The 20,628-nt window shown below is 55.3% G+C and overlaps 1 protein-coding gene across 4 annotated transcripts in view; it reads left to right on the top strand.

Moving 5' to 3' along the window:
- The window catches only part of TEF (TEF transcription factor, PAR bZIP family member), a gene marked incomplete at its 5' end in the record, with an annotated part of 28,213 nt that extends 19,553 nt beyond the window's left edge, over positions 1–8,660 (top strand). For 2 of the 4 annotated variants that reach the window (XM_081083816.1, XM_081083813.1), the window contains one exon: positions 8,041–8,196. In XM_081083816.1, coding sequence (XP_080939942.1) covers positions 8,041–8,133 — 93 coding nt within the window. In that variant the 3' untranslated portion in view covers positions 8,134–8,196. Of the gene's footprint in view, positions 1–464; positions 2,954–8,040 lie in introns of those variants that run through there. The other 2 variants (XM_081083815.1, XM_081083812.1) reach the window with 2 other exon arrangements.
- Between the last annotated feature and the right edge of the window lie 11,968 nt (positions 8,661–20,628).

Here is a 20,628-nt window from a genome sequence, read left to right on the forward strand (position 1 = left end):
CTCCTTTCCCAGGGGCTCAGGCTGCCCTGACTCTCCCTCGGTCTCCACAGAACGAGTCCATCATTGTCACGTCTTCTCAGGTAGCAGGGTGTGTTTCCAGGTGGACTGTCCGTGGTCCACCTCACCCTCCCCAGAAAGTTTGAGAGAAGCATCCATTTCCATCTCCCTCAGCAGTAGAAAGACACGCCTGCTCCTCCATAGTTTCTGCATGGGTACCAGCCCACCAGAGCCGGGTCTCTGCAGCCTGGGATGGGGTTTGGGTCTGGAGCCTGCAGCAGAAGTGCACCCAACCATTCATAGCTCTCACACCCCTTTACTCTGTGGCTCCGAGGCCTGGAAGCCCGGGAGGAGGTGCTGGCAGTCGGCTGTCTGTTTTGTCTGCTGTGAAGGAGACTCCCAGGTTGGCCAGACTCTGAGCCCTAATCACAGTGCTGAGAGGGGCTTTTGCATCTCCTCTCCTCCAGGTCTCTTGTGGATACCACCTGAATCTTGTTTGTCCTCCTAGACTGGGCTTCTAGGCCTGTTTCTCTTCACCCAGTGATCAATCTCAGATCTTGGATTTAAAAGGAAAACCCCCCTCATCTACGAAGCTCAATTTTCTGGAGGCAGGATGCACCTTCTGCATGGTGTTCAGAAAACCAGCCTCCACAGCCCCTTACACTGCGGGCAAGGAGCTGGGCCATGTGTCTCCATTTTGTCTTGCTCTGTTCTCCGGTGTGGGCCAGGCCAGAGGAAAGAAGAAGAGGGCTTCCCAGTTCTTGATTCAAGATCCCTCTCTGTGCAAGCTGCCTAGAGCCACCTGCTGGGCAGGACAGCCAGCCAGGGTCCCAGCACAACTCATGGAACAGCCAGTTCTCGGGACATTTATCCACTAGAGTCCCCTCAGCTGGGTCCCTGAAGATGTGGGCCACCCACACAAGCCTGGCCGTGGTATGTGGAGGGGTCCTTGCAGCTGTGGCTCTACCTCACAGCTGTTTTCTCTTGTGTCTGGCTGGACTCGTCCTTTTGCTCCGCCCAGGAGATGCATTGAGGAAATCTGTGGAACACTCTGTTCCTTGTGGCCAGCCGGAGCACCTGCAGATAGGTGCATTTATTGGCTCAGGGCCAGGCAGCCTGTGGTTAAGAGGGGTCAGAGGTGACGGGTACATTTTGTCATGTTTTCCACTGGCTTTATTTAAAGTGGTAGCTCCAAGACCCGGGCTCTGACCCCTACAAACTTTATATAACATGTTAAGACCCGGGGACGCCATCCACTGGCCGTGGACCGCACCCAGGGGAACACCATGGTCCTCTGGGGACCTACATACCCACCTCTCCTGGGGACTTGACAAGGGTGCCTGAGGCCAAGGGAGGTCACTGACTCCCTCCAGGCCCCTGACTTTTATTTTGTGGTTCTATAAAAACCATGTTCACACTTTCCACTCTATTGTAACCACAACAGGGCAGTTGCATCCGGCATGTCAGTGTCCTGCCCTGGGCAGCTCGCCCGCCCGGGCACTCGCCCTCTGGTCTGGCGACCCACCAAGAGGGCAGTTCTCATTTTGTTATTAGTAGAAGAGCTTCCAGCGTAAAAGCTCTTCATTTTCTTTGGCCAGAAAGTGTATGGTTTGTTTTTGTTTTGTTTTTTTTTAAAGAATGGAGACTTAATCTCTGAATGGTGTCCATGTTCTGATCCCCATGGGTGGGATAATGGCCTGACATCTCCTCTTTGTCCCACCTTCTGCCTGTTCAGCCCTCCCCTTCTTCCCCCCCAGGCAGTGGGTGGCTGGTTCCTTCCCAAAGTGCTTACTTGGAAAGAATGTGGCTGCTGGCCTCTTCTGGAAGAGCCCCTTGGAGCCAGGGCCTAGCAGAGACAGGAAGGAGAGCTCCATGAAGGTGGACATGTGGGGAAAGGAGTGCTCAGGGAAGCGTGTCTCCTTCCCAGGCCCACGAATCGAGTCCTTTCAGGGGAGGGTCGGTGCCTGCTAGTTTCCATCATGGAATTGGGAGTGTCCTTGACTCCCTCCTTGGGGCTGACAGCCAAAGACTGAGGCTCCTTTGCTCAAATCTTTGACATCTCCTAAAAAGCACTGGAGGCCAGAAGAGCCAAAGTAAATGGCTTTCCGGGGTTTGTGATGGGCTGGGAAGCACCATCCCTTCCTAAGCGCCCTGTCCTCAGTTTCCTGGCAGCTTTGTTGCAACCTCAGAACAGACAAATCATGAATGAGCTAGAATGTTGCAAGAATGTAATAAATGTATATCTAGATACATATATATATTTAGAGAGCTTTCACAATGGGCAGCAGCCTGTGGAGGACCTGGGTAACTTACCCTTGGCCAAAGGTAGGTAGGGGTTTGCTTGTCTGGATCCTGAGGTTGGAGAAGGCACTGAGCAGTGAACCTTGACTGGGTAAGTGTCACCCTGCTGAGCGGCTGCTGGGGCGGCTGCAGTCCTCCATCCTGAGGCTGGGTGGCAGGCCTGGGAGCCCGCAGAAGAGGGCCCCTTTGTGCTGGGCAGCTCCCTACCCAGGCCCTGCGAGCTCTGCTTCACGTAACACAAAGGGCCAAGAGCTCCTTTAACATCTGTTAATTAAGTGCAATAAATTTTTCTAGAAAATGGCAAAGATGACTTCCAGGTGGATGTTGCTATTTTGTGGTGTTGGGGATGCCAGATCACCACTTGGTTTTATTTTTCTAAGTGCATGTGATGTGACAGAGTGTGTGGGGCTCTGCGTCCTCCCTTGGGAGCTGGGATTCCAGCGAGCCCGTTTTTCTTACCTGTGTTGGGGGAAGGAGGCAAGGAGAAAATTCCTTCTTCCCAGCTGGCAACGGCAGAAGCAGACGACAGCCCGTTGGCCTTATGTGCGTATGTGCGTGCGAGTGTGTCACTGCTGGTGGGCCGGAGTGATGTGGCAGGGAGGGAAGCCGGGAATGTAACCTTTTCAAAACAAAATTAAATATTTTGAGATGAGAATTGTGGGGCTGTCTTTTCTGTCCTCCTCCCCTCTGTCTCCTCTGTGTGCACCTTGGCCCAGGACAGTGGTTCTCAACCTCTGACCCTTTAAATACAGTTCCTCATGTTGTGACCCCCAACCATAAAATTATTTTCGTTGCTACTTCATAACTAATTTTGCTACTGTTATGAATCGTAATGTAAATATCTGATATGCAGGATGTATTTTCATTGTTCACGACCCACAGGTTGAGAACCGCTGCATTAAGGGGTGATGCCATAGGGTGCACCACCCGTGGCAGTGCCCCTGCAAGTCCCCCTCCCCTCTTCCAGCTCCACCATCTTGTCATGCTTCTCGCTCTGTTGCCTCGAGTGTGGAGCCCAAGTGTCTTCTTCCTCAGTGCGATCTGGAAGGGCTGCCTTCTTACAGCCAAGGCTGCTCTGTCCCGTTCCACCACCCCCCTTCCACGCTACATGGTGTTGGTGCTCAGGCTCCCTGTTGCCTGAGGGGCCAAGAACCACTTGTAATTCTAAGGAGGAAGACACATATTTGGAGGTTGGAGACAGGCTGGCAAGGTGGACTTTTATTATTTTTTAATCCTCATCTGAGGAGATGCTTTTTATTGATTCTAGAGAAAGAGAGAGGGAAACATCGATGTGCGAGAGAAGCATCGATCAGCTGCCTTCCGCACATACCTCTATCAGGGATCAAACCCACAACCTGGGTATGTGCCCTGACTGGGAATTGAACCAACAATCAACTACGCCACCCAGGCAGGACAAGGTCAACTTTTTAAAATGGCCATTTTACAAATAAGCATTGAGGCTCAGAAATCAGAGTAATATGCTCCAAATCACAGCTGCAGAACTAAAATTCATATCCAGAGTGGGTTTCAAATCTTCAAATTGCAATTCCCCAAACAGTGACAGCAGGCAGACTGTTCCCAGCCTGGGATCAGGGTAGTGTCTCATATTCCACCTCCTTACAGCTTACAAAGCCTACAGCTCAGCCTCCCCCTCATTCTAGCTCCAGAATCTTGAGCACCTATGACATCCTTATCTGTAGAATGGGACACCGTCCTCACAGGTGCTCAACACATGTAGCTGCCACTGTGGCCATGATGTAGATGGAACTGACCGACCTTGAGATGAGCCCTGCAGACCTAGCAGCTGTGGGTCCAGCAGACAGCGGGATGCAGCCAGGTTCCAACCAGATGTGTGGCTGGTTTGGGGCAAGTCCCACCATCTCCCTGAGCTATTTATCTTTACAATGTGGATGTGCTGCTCAAATGTGTGAGTACCAGGCACAATTCAGCTCTTCTTACCTCCCAGCTCCCTGGAGGACAAATTTTCCAGAGCACAGGCCCCCCTTCCTTGAGTGTTCCCATCTACCAGACAGCCCTCATACACCTCCCCTGACGTCAGCAGCTAATCCGGGAAAGCTGCCAGGAGGAGAGAGGGCGAGCAGCAAAGGAAATCAGAAACAGGTTTCAGGGTGGGTGCCCCCAGCCAGCCCCTCCTGTGCTCTCATCAGCTTCTCACTTCAGCAAAGCCTCCCAACCATGCAGGCTGACACCTGGGCCCAGTGGAGCAGGAGCCTTTTATTGTGAGCAGTTTCTCTGTCGTCAGGAGCTGGGGCTGCACAGTGCGCCGTGCTCAGCCTCCCCCAACTCTGAGTCTGCAAGCTAGGGAGGGGCATCCACTTGGGCCTGGATTCCAGGCCGACTCCAGTCCGGACTCAGGGGCAGAAGGGTGAGTGGGTCCTTGGTGCTGCTCCAAGGCCCAGGCTGGTCCCATGTGGGCTACAAGGAAAGCAGCGGAAGAAGGGATCTCAGCCAGTCCTCAGCCTGAGCTGGGTGCACCTTCCCCACTGCTCTTCTGTCCCAGCCCCTCAGCACCCGAGGGTGGGCCTTTCCATTTTATAGAGGAAACCGAGACTTCGTAAGGTCTTAGGTGACTTGCCCAAGCTCTCACAGCTGCTACATATCAGAGCTGAGATTCTAACGCAGGCCTGGTGGCTCCTAAGCCCAAGCTCTTTCTGCCATCTCGGCGATCTCCTGACCTAGGTGCTGGTGCTGCCTGGACCTGTCCCCCACCCTCCACCTCCCTTTGGCCAGCAGAGGTCAGCCAGCCAAAACAGCCAGATCAGTGCCGATCTGACATCTTCCATGGGCTGCCCTAGCCACGCTGGCCGGCAGCAACAAGGCCCAGCCCAGCAGTGGGTGGTGGGCAGCAAAAGACTGACATTTGATGCCGGGCCGGGACCTGCACGGTAACTGCGTTTGACAAATGTGGAAACAGGTTCGGAGGAGACGTGTCTTCCCCAAGACCACACTGTTTCTCCACCCCACCCTCCTTCCAACCTCTTCCTTGGTCCCCACACAGCCCTCACCCATCTCTCTCTCTTCCTCCTCATGCCATTTCTTCTCCCCTTGGGTGCCAGGGTCAGAGGCTTTGGACAACAAAGACCTTAGACGTTACCACATCCAGCCCTAGATGGTTTGGCTCAGTGGATAGAGTATCAGCCTGGGGACCAAAGGCTGGTACAAGAGGCAACCAATAGATGTGTTTCTCTCACATCGATGTTTCTCTCTGTCTTTCCCTCTCTCTTCTACTCTCCCTAAAAATCAATGGAAAAATATCCTCAGGTGAGGATTAACAAAAAAAATAAAATAAAATAAAATAGAAAATGGTTCTCTCTCATCATGGATGTTTCTCTCTCTCTCCCTTTCCCTTCCTCTCTGAAATCAATAAAAATAAAAAGACCCAGCTCAGATGCCTCCATATCCAGAAAGTCCTCCCTGGTGCCACCCCCGCTGGGTTGGTTGATCCTCGAACTCATAACACTCTAATCTTTTTGAAAATATATTTTTATTATTGATTTTAGAGAGGGAGAGAGAGGTAGAAACATCAATAATGACAGAGGATCATTGATGGCTGCCTTCTGCACACCCCCACACTGGGGATCGAGCCCCACAACCGGGGCATGTGCCCTGATGGGGAATTGAACCGATACCTCCTGGTTCACAGGTCGATGCTCAGCCACTGAGCCACACCGGCCAGGCTTGCTATGTTTCTCCTTGCTTTGGGCCTAGTTTCCCCTTCTAGCCTCTTCACAGCAGCCATTTAAAGTTTAAACCATCCACTCTGGCTGGTTTGGCCCAGTGGATAGAGCGTTGGCCTGTGGACCGAAGGGTTCCAGGTTGCAGGCTTGATCCCCAGCAGAGGACGTGCAGGAGGCAGCCTATCAATGATTCTCCCTCATCACTGATGTTTCTATCTTTCCCTCTCCCTTCCTCTCTGAAATCAATAAAAATATATTTAAAGTTAAACCATCCATCATAGTCTGTGGCTCTTCATCACACTCAGAAATAAGTCTAAACTCCTCACTGCAGCCCAAAAGCCCTGTGAGACCTGGCCACCACCCTGGTCCACTCCCCACCCCTACACCCCGCATCCAGGTCTAGTCATGTTGACCCCTCTGCTGCTCTTGCGTTACACCCAACTCCTCACCTCAGAGCCGTCGTACTTGCTGTTCCGTCTCCTAGGCAGTGACGGCGAACCTATGACACGTGTGTCAGAGGTGACATGCGAACTCATTTTTTTGGTTGATTTGTCTTTGTTAAATGGCATTTAAATATATAAAATAAATATCAAAAGTATAAGTCTTTGTTTTACTATGGTTGCAAATATCAAAAAATTTCTAAATGTGACACGGCACCAGAGTTACGTTAGGGTTTTTCAAAATGCTGACACGCCGAGCTCAGAAGGTTCGCCATCACTGGCCTAGAGTGATGTCCCCTGGACCGTCTCAGCCTAGCCCCATCCTCAGTGCAGGGCCCGCCCAGTGCTTGACATGTAGTAGCTGCTCACTAAATACCTGCTAACCTCACGGGGATAGACGGCAGGACCAGGGCTGGGTGTGACAGGAGTGCCATCTCACCACCAGGTGGTGCTGTAGCCACGTCCCTCGGCAGTGACCTCGGATCCAGCCTCCGGGTTTGTCCTCTCAGCAAAGCCTACCAGGGCTGGGCCAGGCGTGGCTGTGGGGCACCAGCTGACTCACCGTCTTACCCCCCCCGCCCCGAGTGCCCCCCACCCCCTGCCCGCCGCCTGTCCCGCAGTGGCTACTGGCAAACATGGGTCAGGGGATCCACAGAAGCCTGGGGGCAGAGAGGGCTGGCTGCCTCCCATGGCCTGTACCTCTAGGCTCTTTCTGGGAGGGAGTGGATGTGTAGGCATGAGGAGGTGTGGTAGGGGGACTGGAATGAGGGGCTCTGCGAAGGCCTTGGACGTGGAGTCTGTGCAGTGAGCCTGAGTTTGCACCCCGTCTCCTCCAGGCCCCTCACGCCTTTGACAAGCCTGGTCCTGGCTCTGAGCCTCCAGTTTGTTTCCTCATCTGTCGACAGGGGACAAAAATGTGAGCAAGAACTGAAACCCCGCGGCCTCTCTGTTAGAATGAGGCTGAGGAACTTTTTTTTGGGGGGGGGGGCTCCCAGCGGTGGGTGGTGTGAGCAGGTGGGAAGTGTGTGGGTTGGGGGGGAAAACAAGTGGACAGGAAATCAGCAGCCTTCTGCTCCGTCAAACCGCTTCCCCAGGCCCCCCCTGCCCTGAGGCCTGTGACCTGAAGTGTGTCTGTCTGTGTTTGAATGACGGTGTGTGTGTCCACATCTGGGAGTCCATGGGTGAGGACAGGCTGCTGTCACCTTGGCAGAGGAGGATGGGGGACTCCAGGGAAGAGGGGCCCTGAGGGCACCCCACTTCTGTTCCAGCCCCCAGCACCCGGTAGCTGCATCTTCTCTCTCCATCTTTGCCCCAGAGCACCCTGGGCTTCCTGATTGGCACTGATTTGCTTTCAGACCCCCCCCCCCCCCCCCGCCTCCCTCATTCTCACACCTGACCTGTGGACTTCCTGAGGGCCAGGGGGCTGGGATTAAGTTGGAGGAGCCAGTCCCCAGCCTCCCCACTTCCTCCCACGGAGAGTCAGTCTGGCTCTTTCCCTTAAGAGATGTAATTATGAAGCACTTACTGTGTGCCAGACGCTTCATACACCTGTTCATTATGTCCTCACAAGAGCCCTTTAAAGTATCTTTACTCTCATTTTACAGGCGAGAAAACCGGTTCAGAGAGATGAAGTGACGTGTGAGATGGGAACCTGCTCCGGTGAACTTTCTATTGACACAGCTGGGATGTGGGAATGAGGGGTACCCAGGTTCCCTCTTCTCTGGCTCCTAACCTCCTGGTAACAAGCCATCTGTTTAGCCACCTGGCTCTTGCTCTTTTGCCTCAAGTGACCCCTGGGGGTGAGGGTGGTACGGGCGGTAGTGGCAGAAGACAAAGCAAAGCAGCTGCTGAGGGTCAGGGCTCCTGAGCTGACTCGGCCTCTCCCCGCACAGCCACCCCTGTGTAGTCAGGAGGTTTTCTCTTCAACTATTTCCCCCAGACCAACTGAGCAGCTATCTCCCAACTCCTGATGGCTACTCCCAGACACTGCCCGAAGAGGCCACCCTTCCAGGCCCAGCTGCAAGGTCGCTTCTTCCTGGAGGCCCTCCCGGATGTCCCATCAGAAGTGACCTCTCCCGCAGCATTGCCCCTTATCTCTCTGGACTTCTGAGTCACTTGGGGGCAGAGGCCCGATCTGATTCCCAGGAGCCAGAGCAGAGCTGCCAGGGTAAAGATTCAGTGAGTGCTTGTTTATGGATGATAATAATAATGTTAGTAAGATCTGCTATTGGCTAAATGTTCACTAAGTGTCCAGCCATTAAGTGCTTTTTGGGCAGTTGGTCAAGCAGTCTTTCCCACAACCCTCCATATGCTTCCTATTATTATCCTCATTTTACAGGTGAGGAAACTGAGGCACAGAGAGGTGAAGTGACTCACCCGAAGTCACACAGCCAAGAAATGCCACAGGCAGGCTTCCAACCGGGCCTATCTGGGTCCAGAGTCTGTGTTGCACTGAAGTGAACTATCAAGACATGGAGATGCTAAGGCAGCGGTTCTCAACCTGTGGGTTGCGACCCCTTTGGTGGTCGAACGACCCTTTCACAGGCGTCGCCTAAGACCATCCTGCATATCAGATATTTACATGACGATTTGTAACAGTAGCAACATGACAGTGATGAAGTAGCAACGAAAATAATGTTATGGTTGGGTCACCACATGAGGAACTGTATTTAAAGGGCCAGAAGGCTGAGAACCACTGTTCTCAGGGCTTGTCCTCGCCGGGTGCTCTGGGCCACAGGGGCGTCTTAGACCAAAAACCCTAGGCTGGCCTGTGTATTCGTAAGGTAGGTCACTCTCAGCTCTCACAGGGCTGCAGGCCAGGGCGCCCTGGATTCCAGCCACCACACAATCACTCTTCCCCTTTGGGCTTTCATTTCCCCATTTGCCGAAAGAGGGTTCTGGCCCGTGCCCAGCGCCCCCCACCCCGGCAGTTGTGAGGATAGAGGAGTCAACGCTGCCATTTTCAAATGGATTTTTCCAGGAGAACCTCATTTTATGCCACAATCTTATCTAAAAGGCCAACATATGAAACTGATAAATCAGCATAAATTTCTTTCTTTTTTTTTTGATCCTCACTCAAGGATATTTTTTCCATTGATTTTTTTTTTAGAGAGAGTGAAGAGGGGGGAGGGGAGAGAGAGAGAGAGAGAGAGAGAGAGAGAGAGAGAGAGAGAAGAGGAGAGAGATATCGATGTGAGGCACATTGATTGGTTACTTCCTGAATGTGCCCCGACCGGGCCAGGGATTGAGCCTGTATGTGCCCTTGACAGGGAATCGAACCCATGACCCTTTTATCTGTGGGCCGATGCTCTAACCACTGAGCAACTTGCTAGGGCAGCATAAATTTCTAAGCTCAGGGTGCTGACAGGTCCTTAGCCTAAAGTCACTTAAGAGGGTGTGTCACAATTGTGATGGACACGTATCCTGCCCAGGGTGTGGGTGAGGGCTGTGTGCAGCTGGGAGGTACCCCAGCACCCAGTCTATTTCTGAAGCTTCTCTGAGCTGCATGGCATCAAGAAACCTTGAGGCCCACTGGCAAAAACCTGTTGTTTTTTAAATGAATTCAAGTCAAGTGTTGGTGACAGCTCCAAGGCTCAGCCTGGGGTTCTGGGGGCCACAGAGCCATCTGACGACCCCCAGCCCTGGCTGTGGGGCTTTCGGCAACTCTCTCGCCCTCTTTGGGCTTCAGGAGGCACAGGAGGCTGGAGCCCGCCTCCAGGAGCCCATCTGTTTACCTCGGCAGGTCTGGATTTGGTGATGGAGATTTGGCCAATGGCCTGGCTCCTCACGGCCCCTCAGAAGCCTGGTCAGTGTGGGTCAGGCAACAGAGTATGTGTGGAGAGAACCTTCCAGAACTGCCCTGGGTGCTCAGCTGGGGGGTGGGAAACAGGGTAAACAGAATGAGGTGGGGTGTGAAGGGGAGGGGGCAGGGAGCTGACCCAGCCCTGAGAGTTTAAAAATAAACCCTACCCGAGTGCTGTCAGCTACCGCCAGCCAGGGCTCCCAGGGCCTGGTGACATCACCAGGGCACAGGATGTCCCTGGCAGGGGCTGGGGGTGGCAGAGGGGACATGGCAGGGGGGAGGGGGGAGGGGCCCTGATGTGCCCTTTCTGCACCTGGGAGCTATTTGTGTGTGGGGAGAGCCAGCCTGGATTGTCCTGGGCCAGAGGGGCTGCCCGGGTCCCTCCTCCCCCAACATTTTCCATTTGCCTCTGAGAACATGGAGGGCCAGGGAGGTTGTGGCTTGTCTGAGGCCTCCTGGACACAAACCGTGGCAGCTGAAGAACTCAAAGCCCGAAGTTCTGGCTCCCAAGTACTGGTTCTTTTTTTTTTATTTTTATTTTTTTATTTTATTGATTTTTACAGAGAGGAAGGGAGAGGGATAGAGAGTTAGAAACATCGATGTGAGAGAAACATTGATCAGCTGCCTCCTGCACATCTCCTACTGGGGATGTGCCCGCAACCCAGGTACATGCCCTTGACCGGAATCGAACCCGGGACCCCTCAGTCCGCAGGCCGACGCTCTATCCACTGAGCCAAACCGGTCAGGGCATCACGTACTGGTTCTTGAAGCTTGGTGGCATGGGGTGGGGGACCATTTGGCAGAAGGCTCACCTGATGGAGGGCAGAGGGGAGGCATCAAATGAGCCATGGCTGGCACTGTGCTGGGCACTGGTCAGAACCAGCTCCTCATGCTGACCCTGAGGAAGGAGGCAGGGACTGATGCTGCCCCCATTTTATAGATGAGGAAACGGAGACCCAGGGAGACAAAATCACCTACTCCAGGCCTCACAGCCAACACATCACGCCCAGCTGGGACGGGGTCCGGGGCCCCTGCCAGTCAGTCCCAGCTTGGGCTGCTGAGAGAAAGAGACCTAAAGTGGAGCCAAGGTGGGTGCAGGGGGGTGGGGGAAGGGGCTGCCATGGGTGGACAGGGAAGGGGTAGGAGGGAGGCCCTGCTCTGCAGGCCAGTGCCCTGTTCATTAGCCACCCTGCCACTCCTCCTCCTCCTCCTCCTCCCGGGGATTGGTCACGCACTCGGGACAAAGCCCAGCCCCTGGCCTGGCCCAGGCTCTCCCTGCACAGCCGGCCTCTCTCTCATCACATACGTGCCGCACGCTAAGCCTCAGCCTCACCAGCTGCTCCCAGATCCCTCCAGCAACTGCTATTTCAGGCCTCTGAGCAGCTGAACACGCTGTTCCCGCATCTTCCCGGGGGACTCCTGTTCACCCTCCCAGTTCAGCCCTGAGCCCTCGTGCCTCCTCAGGCCATGGTTATGCTTGTGAATAGGATGGCTGCTGGCTGCCCATCTCTTCCTGGACCCACAAGTCTTCGGGGGGGGGTGGGGGGAACGGGACTATATTGTACTTCTCCCTCTGTGCCAGGGTCTAGCCAGTGGGAGAAGGAATGAAAATAAGGCTCTGACCCTGTTCCTGTCTCACCAGGGGTTTTGTCCAAGTCACATCCCTTCTGGGAGCCTGGTGAAGTGGGGACAAGTCCCATTTTGCAGGGTTGCTGGCAAATGGTGGGACCTACTGCATCGCTGAGTGGGCATTAAAGGGCTTTACCATAGCCCTAGCCGGTTTGGCCCAGTGGACAGAGCGTTGGCCTGTGGACTGAAGGGTTCCGGGTTCGATTCCAGGCAAGGGCATATGCCCGGGTTGCAGACTCAATCCCCAGTGGGGGGCATGCAGGAGGCAGCTGATCAATGATTCTCTCTTATCATTGATGTTTCTATCTCTCTCTCCCTCTCCCTTCCTCTCTGAAATCAACACAAATACATTTTTAAAAAGGGGGGGGGCTTTCCCGTGGGGGTGTTGCCCCGAGGAGGCCACAATTCACACTTCACACATTCTCTAGCCAAGTCCCTGTCTACCCTCCCCCCAGGCCCTCACTTGCTCTGCCCCCTCTCCCCTCTGCCCTGTCTTTCCATCCACCCCAGGGAATCAGAGCAGGGGGTGCCAGCCTGTGAGCTCCCTCCCCCAAAGGCAGCCCTGGGCTCCCAGCCCTCCGAAAGCCCAGGATTCCCCTGGGGAGCGTGTTTCGGGTGCAGAGTCCCGGCCTCATCCCCACGAGGCCCATTCCGAGGGGCCCGGCGTGGGACCGGGAATCAGCCTCGTTAAGCCGCGTCTCAGTCCCACATCCCGCTGGAGGACCCTCCTGGGGTGGGGGTGCGGGGGCCACAGGGAAGCCCAAGGTGATGCCCTGACCAGGGCGGAGGAGGGAGGGCGGCCCAGTGCAGCCACGGTGGGACTGGGGGCGGGGATGACCTCCGCCGCTGCACCCTTCCTCCCTGCCCAAGGCCAAGGTGAGCCCGGCCTCGGTGAGGGGCTTCCCGGGTCCACGGGCCAAAGGCGCCCCCCGCCCCGCCTCTGCTGCGCCAGGTGTCCGTGCAGGCTCAGGGCCGTCGCTGGGACACAGACGCATAACCACGAGGCCAGGCGGAGGAAGCAAGTGCGAGGGAGAGGCAGGGGCGGCCCCGAGCTCCCTGGGGTGCCCGAGGACCTTCGGGGAGGAAGCGGGGGCTCCGGGCCCCGAGGCCGGGCAGCAGGCTGAGCAGCTTGCATCCGGGCCGCCAGCGGGCGGTGTGCGGGCCCCGGGCGAGGAGGCCCCTCCGCCCGCCCCGCCCCGCCCCGCGCCGCCCCCCGCGGAGTCCGCCTCCACCGCGCGCTGCGGCTCCGCGGGCGGGCGCGGGGGGGCTGTTCCGAGTCCCGCGGACGGAACAGCCGGGCTCATTCCTAGGGGCACCCCCATTGGTTCCCTCCCCCCCCCGGGGCTGACGCCCCGCCCCCGAGCCGCCCGTTACGTAATCCTGCCCCCCTCCTGCCTCCGCGGCAATGGGGGGCGGATCAGGAGAGGAGAGGCTGGGCCCCTCACTTGGCGCAGCCAGCCCTGGCCCAGCACCCCGCCTCTGCTCAGCGCCCAAGGGGAGACTGGCCGCTGTCCAACCCGGGGGTGGCCGCGGGGCGGGGGGTGACAGCCCCCGGTGTGGGCCCAGGGTCTCCAGGGCATCCGGCTCCACCTGGGGCCGCGCTTCCTCTTCTGAGCCAAGTTTCCCTCCCGGGCTCCGACTTGGGGCGCTGGAGGCGCCTGCGGGGAAGCCCTCCAGGCTGCTCCCCACCCCACTGTGCGGGGCACTCGGTCTCTAGAATTCCTGGTCCGGCGCCGAGGCCCGGAGATGAGCCCGCCACCCGCCCTCTGGGTGACCTTGGGTAAACTTGGCCTCTGAGCCTGTGTCCCGCCTCAAATGGGGCTGCGGGGCCCTCTTTCTAGTGTCGCGGGGAAAATCCGGGCTGTCAGCACCTGCTGAGCACTTAGCACGGCGGCTGGGCTGTCCCCCCGCCCCTCCCCCAGCCGGGACCTGGGCCGCGCCGGAGCTGGGCCGGGCTCTGGGCTGGTAGGTGGTGCCCGCTGGACCAGTCAGCGCCCTGTGGGCCTTGGCCTTTGCCCAGGGAGCACGTGGTGCAGGCCTGCCCTGTGGCCTGGGGGGGGGGGGGGCTGGGCCTGTGGGGCTGGGCCTGCAGGTGGGTGCAGCAAGGGGCCCAGCCTGGCTGCCCTCGGCACAGAGCGTCCGGGAGGCCCCCCGCAGGCCCCCCATGGCCTTACTCCCTGACGTCGCCCACCCAGCACCTGTTTTGAGCAGCTCCTAAGAGAGATTTAGAATGAGGGCGGCATCTGCCCGGGCCTTTGCTGCTCCGCTGAGAAACCAAGGCGGCCTCCATCTCTGCATCTGCCCATGGGGATAACACCCCCCCTCTGGCTCAGCCTCCCTCCCTGCTCCCACTGACGGGGCCTGGCCTGGGGGCCCCGCTGGCTTTGTGCTGATTTTACCTTCACACAGCAAAGACTGGTAAAGACGTGGTGGCCTTTCACAGCTGAGGAACCCAGAGGCGGAGCAACGCCAAGGGCGGGGTGACCTGCTGCCTCGGTTGGCCCAGGACTGAGGGGTTTCAGTGCGAAAACCGGGGACACACATCTTACAGGCGACCGTGTCTGAGTCTACCATCTGGCCGGCAGGCTCCAGAGGCCAGCTCGGCAGCACCGAGTGTGTTTCCCTCCGTCGGTGTTCCCCCACCTGCCCGGCCCTCGCTGGCCCTCAGCTCATGCATCTGATCCAGCGTGGACCCCGCCACGAGTGTCCCGTGAGAAGCAAGAGACTGTGGCTGTGGTCAGGCGGAGGGAACCCCCAGGGTCCACCCATCAGCCCCTTACCGCTGCCTGCAGGGGAGGCTGGGTTCCCACGGGGGAGCCACTCGCCCCTACTCCCCGCTGTGTCACTCTGCTTCTTGGAGCCCAGTTTCCCTCACCTCCGAAGGGAGGCTGATAAAACCTGCCTTCCGGGTGCTGGGAGGACTCAGAACAATGCAGGCAAGGCGGGCACACAGGGGCCCTCAATACCTCATGGTTATTGCTGCTTATTAATGTGCTAATTACAGCAAGCTACTCCATCAAAGCTTCCTCCCTCGGGAGGGGAACTGTACTAAATGCTTCCCACATCAAAGACTGAAGACGCAGATGCTGTGTTTTCTTTTCAGGTGAAGATCTGAGTTTCGGAGAGGCGGTGACCTGCCCAAGGTCACAGCAGTCAGGGTCGGGCCAGCGCTGGCAGGCTCTGCACTCTTGCAGAACTTACTTCAACCAAGGACCGTTGGTGGCGGGATGGGGAAACCAAGGCACAGGGTAGGGAGAGATTGTCGAGGTGCCCACAGGCTGCCAGGTCCCCTGCCTGCCTCCCAGACAGGCTGGTCCTCTCCTTGCCCAAGGTGGCAGGACACGCTATAGGAAAAAGTCCTTTGCTTAGGCCAGTCTGCTCTCCCCCCTAGTTGGCCCGCTGCCCGTACCCGCTGCCAGCCACTGTTCCCTGTCAGCCAGCCAAGGCATGGAGCCGTCCAGGACATTGTGTTCAGAAAGAGGGCCAAGTGCCCCCCCCACCCCCCCCACTGGTGGCCCCTGACCTCCCGTCCTGTCCCTCCGGGCCTCAGGCCAACCTGGCCTGGCCCTGGCCCTGGAGTGAAAAGGAGGCCACAGCTGCCCTCTCAGAAGCCAGGACTGTGCCCCCTGCTACGGCCCATGCCCTCTCCCCAGAAGACAAGGAAATCCTCGGAGACCGGCCCACAGGGCGCCTCTCAGGAGAAGCCAGCTGGGCTCCTGAGATGCCTGTTCTCCCGCCCTTGGTAGCTTTGCTCTGCCTGTCTCCAAATCCAGCCGAGCCAAGGTGAGAGGCCGCTCAGGCAGAGAACCAACTGTGTGTGCCCGGGTGAGCTGGGCACAGCCTTATCTCCTCAGTGAGGAAGCTGAGGCTGGGATTCGTGCAAAGCCACGCAGCCAAGCTGAGACCCCACGGAGTGGGAGCAGGACAGGGCTGAGGGACAGTGACGATGGGGAGGGGCAGTTTCAGAGGCAGGGGTACCTGAGACCCTCCTGGTCTTGGTTTAACTGCCCAGACGCACCTTCCTTCACCCCCTCCCCCAGGCAGAGGAGAGCCCCCACTCCTGTTTTTGCCTGAGGACATTTCTCCGGTGGCTTTTCTTGTTGGTCAGATGGATTGTTCACCTTGGCCTCTAGAACATGAACCGGTGAGGACAGGGCTCCGTTTCCCCCTGCTGCACTTGCAGTGCCAAACAGGTTCTCGCACACAGTAAGAGGTCAATACGTATTCATCGAACGAACGGTTAAACTTGGGCTGTGCCTTTCAGTACTTTGGACACTTCTCGCTTCTTTCTTTTTGAAATAGCGCTATTGAAGAAGATTGGCATACAGTGAGCTGCACGCCCTTAAAGATTATAATTTGGCCCTGACTGGTTTGGCTCAGTGGATAGAGCATCGGCCTGCAGACTGAAGGGTCCCGGGTTCGATTCGGGTCAAGGGCATGTACCTTGGTTGCGGGCACATCCCCAGTGGGGAGTGTGCAGGAGGCAGCTGATCGATGTTTCTGACTCGCTATCTCTCTCCCTTCCTCTCTGTAAAAAATCAATAAAATATATTTAAAAAAAAAGATTATAATTTGATGTTTTGACACATTATACACCCATGACCGTCATCACCACAATCAAGATAATGAATATATCCATCACCCCCAAAGGTTTCCTTGTTCCCCTTTTTAATCCCTCCCTCCTGTCCCTCGGCAATGCTAAACTGCTTTCTGTGGCTACATGATTAGTTTGCATTTTCTAGAATTTTCTGTAAATGGATTCAAACAGTACCCATTGTTGGTTGGTTTGTGTTTTGGCCTGGCTTTCAGCATTATTGCTTTGAGAGTCCTCCATGTTGCTGCATGCATTATTTCTTCATTTCTTTTTATGGCTGAGGAATATTCCATCGTGTGACTGTATAGGAGTTGGTTCAGCCATTCAGGCCTTGAAAGACATTTGGTTTGTTTCCAGTTTGGGGCTAATAACAAATAAAGCCGCTATGAACATTTGTGTACGAAGTTTTGTATGGACATATATTTGCTTTTCTTATGGGTAAATACTTAGGAACAGTTTGAATTACATTGCAGGTGTATGTTTAACTTTTTTTAATTAAAAATTTTGTGTAAAAATATATATTTTGATTCTAGAGTGAGGAAGGGAGAGGGAGTGAAGTGAAAAACATTGATTGTCTGCCTCTTTCACCCTCCCCCTCATTGAACCCCAAACCTGAGCAGTAAGTGAACCCACAACCTTCTGGTGTATGGGATGACACTCCAACAAACTGAGGCACACCGGCCAGGGCATAACTTTTAAAGAAGCTTCCAAATTATTTTCTAAAGTGGTTGGATTAGAGATCAACCAAAGGACTTATATGCAAGCATATAGGCCTAACCAATGGACACAGACAACAGGGGGGTGAGGGCATGAGTGGGGTGGGGGGTAGGGGGTAATGTGGGGATAAGGACACATATGTAATAACTTAATCAATAAAGAAATTAAAAAAAAAATAAGTGGTTGGACCGTTTATACTCCCACCAGAAGTGCACGAAAGTTACTCATTCCTCTACATCTTTTTAAAAATATATTTCTGTACCTTTTAAAATATATATGTATTTTTTATTGATTTCAGAGAGGAAGGGAGAGGGAGATAGAAACATCAATGATAAGAGAGAATCATTGCTTGGGCTGCCTCCTGCATGCCCCCTACTGGGAATGGCGCCCACAACCCAAGCATGTGCCCTGACCAGGAATGGAAGCCTGGCCTCCTGTTTCATAGGTCGGAGCTCAACCACTGAACCACGTGGCCGGGCAGTGTCTCTGACACTTGGCGTGGTCCGGTCTTCTCCATTTTAGCTGTTTGATAGGTGTGGCTCCTTGTGACTTTAGTTTGCATTTTCCTGATGACTAACGATGTCCAGCATCTTTTCACATGTTTATCTGCGATTCGTCGTCTTTGTTAAGTGTCATTTCTGATTTGGGCTTATTTCTTACTAGAGGCTCGGCGCATGAAATTCATGCACCAGTTCCTAGGCCTGGCCTGCGATCAGGGCCATCTTCCCGAGCTGCCTGCAGCCAGCCCCGTCCCCCGCCCCCCGCCACCATGTCAATTTGCATAGTACCCTTTTATTATATAGGATTATATAGGATAATTGAGTTCTGGAAGTTCTTTATACATTCTGGATATAAGCCTTTTTATCAGATATATAATTTGCAAATATTTTCTCCCAGTCTGTGACTTGGTTTTCACCTTTTAACAGTGTCTAAGGGAGGTTTTTTCTTTCTTTTTTTCTTTTGATAAAGTCCCAATTTACCAGTTATTTTTCTTTTATGGATCATTCTTTTGGAGTCATAGCTAAGAAATCTTTGCCTCATTCAAGAACACACAGATTCCCTTTTTTAGAGGTTGTCTACTTTATTTTGACATTTCTGCCTTCTGGATAAATCTGTGGCTTCTTTTTTTTTTTTTAAATATATTTTATTGATTTTTTAAAGAGAGGAAGGGAGAGAGATAGAGAGTTAGAAACATCGATGAGAGAGAAACATCGATCAGCTGCCTCCTGCACATCTCCTACTGGGGATATGCCCGCAACCCAGGCACATGCCCTTGACCGGAATCGAACCTGGGACCTTTCAGTCCACAGGCCGACGCTCTATCCACTGAGCCAAACCGGTTTCGGCAAATCTGTGGCTTCTTGAAGGGGTTATCGACACTTGCGGTGCCTGTGGCTTGCCCACCTCACTCCTCTGAGTCTAGTTCCTCTGCCCCATCCCAGCTGACCCCCAGGACCCCTGGAGTCCAGGTGTCATCATGCTGCCCTGCCTAAAGGACTTGGCCTGTGTGCTGTGCTGTCACGCTTCACACTCCAGCTTCCGCCTGCCCTCCGAGGAGCCTTCCTGGGCTGGGCCGGAGCCTCCTCCAGGCACTTGGGGTCCCTTGGGCTTGCTTCTGACATGGACCTGAGCATAAGGACCTACCCCAGTCTTCTGCCACTAGAAGCGCCCCACTCCTGAAGCAGGCTCAGGCCCAGGGCCTAGCTCAGGGCCTGGCACAAGGAGGGGCCCCACAAAGGTTTGTTGATGGAAGGTTTGTTGAGTGAGAACACTCTCAATCTCTCTGCCCCTAACCACAGATGAGGCAACCTGGGTGTGAGAAACTTAATTTTCATGTTTACGATAAAATTCCAGCCCAGCCGGTGTGGCTCAGTGGTTGAGTGTCGACCTATAAACCAAGAGGTCAGTTTGATTCCATCAGGGCACATGCCTGGGTTACAGGCTCTATCCCCAGAAGGCAGCTGGTCAATGATTCTCATCATTGATGTTTCTATCCTTCTCTCCCTCTCCTTTCCTCTCTCTGAAATCAATAAAAACATATATATATATATATAAAAAAAGATAAAATCCCAACTCGCCACCTGGGCTACGGGGCCCATGGTGTGGCCCTGAGGACTTCCACAACCTCATCTTGTGCTACTCGCCTCCTGCTGATTGCTAGCCTTTCACTCCCTGAGCGCGCCATGCTGGCTTCTGCCTTGCCTGCCCCCCCTGCTGCTGTCTCTGCTCATTCCCATGTAACTCAGAGCACAGGTTGAAAGTCCCCTCCTTGAGGCGGCCCCCTGCCCCCATCTGCCCAGTGTAAAGGGACTGCCTGGTCCCTAGCTGCCCTCGCCAGTTGCGATGGTCTTAACGGCACATCCTCACTGTCTAACATTTTCTCGCTTGTGGTTAACAGGACATCATTTCCAGGGGAGCAGGGATTTTGTCTGCTGTCTGCCCTCACTTTCCTCACACCTAGAACAGTGTCTGGTGCTGACGGGGGCTCCATGTCGAATGTTGAATATAGTAAATCAGTGCAGAGCCGCTGAAGGACCCAGATGTCCCTGTGGCTGGGCCAGGCTTCTCCTCCTGCCTGGACTTATGCAGCCCGGCCACAGCCCACAGGATTCTGACCAGGCCCTTGTACCTGCGGAGCTCTCTGTCAGTACAAGGGCCACAGCTTGTGGGCCCCAGGGTCCTCCCGGGGAAAGGTGCCACAGCTCAGGGTCCTCCAGGGTCCTCACCAGGTCTTGGGAGCCAGTGGGGCAGGAAGAGGAGCTGGCCCAGGGACTAGCCCAGTGGCCCAGCTAGATAGGGGCCAAGCCTAGCCCCAATGTCCCTCTTACAAATGGGATAGATGTCAAGAGGGGAGAGAGGTGTTTGAAGTTACACAGAAAGTGACAGTGTGAGGACTTCTCTTGCTGGCCGTGAAATTCCCTAAATTAAAAACCAGCAGACCAACAGGTGCCTCGTGCCCAGGGACTTGGAGACTTCCTGGCTGGTCCCAGCCTGTCCGTAGCCCTGCCCAGGCAGGACTTGGCTAAACTCACCAGGCCCAGGAAAAGGAGGAGGGAGGGTGAGAGTGTGCCCTCCACCCACTGAATCACTCAGGGGAGGATGGCAGTGGCGGAGACCAGACAGGGGCATCCCTTGGCTTACGGGCGGGCACTGAGGCGGGCAGACAATGAGGAACAGAGCAGGGTTGTCCTGCCCTCATGACTCACCCCACCCGCCCATCTGCCTCTCCAGGGAAAGACTCCCAGGAGGTTTCGGGACACACATGGAGGGCCCATCCCATTCCCAGGCCGCAGGCTGGGCCCCTGGAGGGGAGGAGTGTCGATCAGAGATCAGCATACTTTCCAGGGCGCTGTCTTGCAGGGGACAAGCAGCCTCGCAGGGCGGCAGAGTAGAGTGGGAGCCAGCCGAGGCTCTGCGGCTCGGAGAATGGCTTTCTCTTCCGCCCCAGCC

This window comes from Myotis nattereri (assembly GCF_964212035.1).
Source record: "Myotis nattereri genome assembly, chromosome: 2".
Lineage (NCBI taxonomy): Eukaryota > Metazoa > Chordata > Mammalia > Chiroptera > Vespertilionidae > Myotis > Myotis nattereri.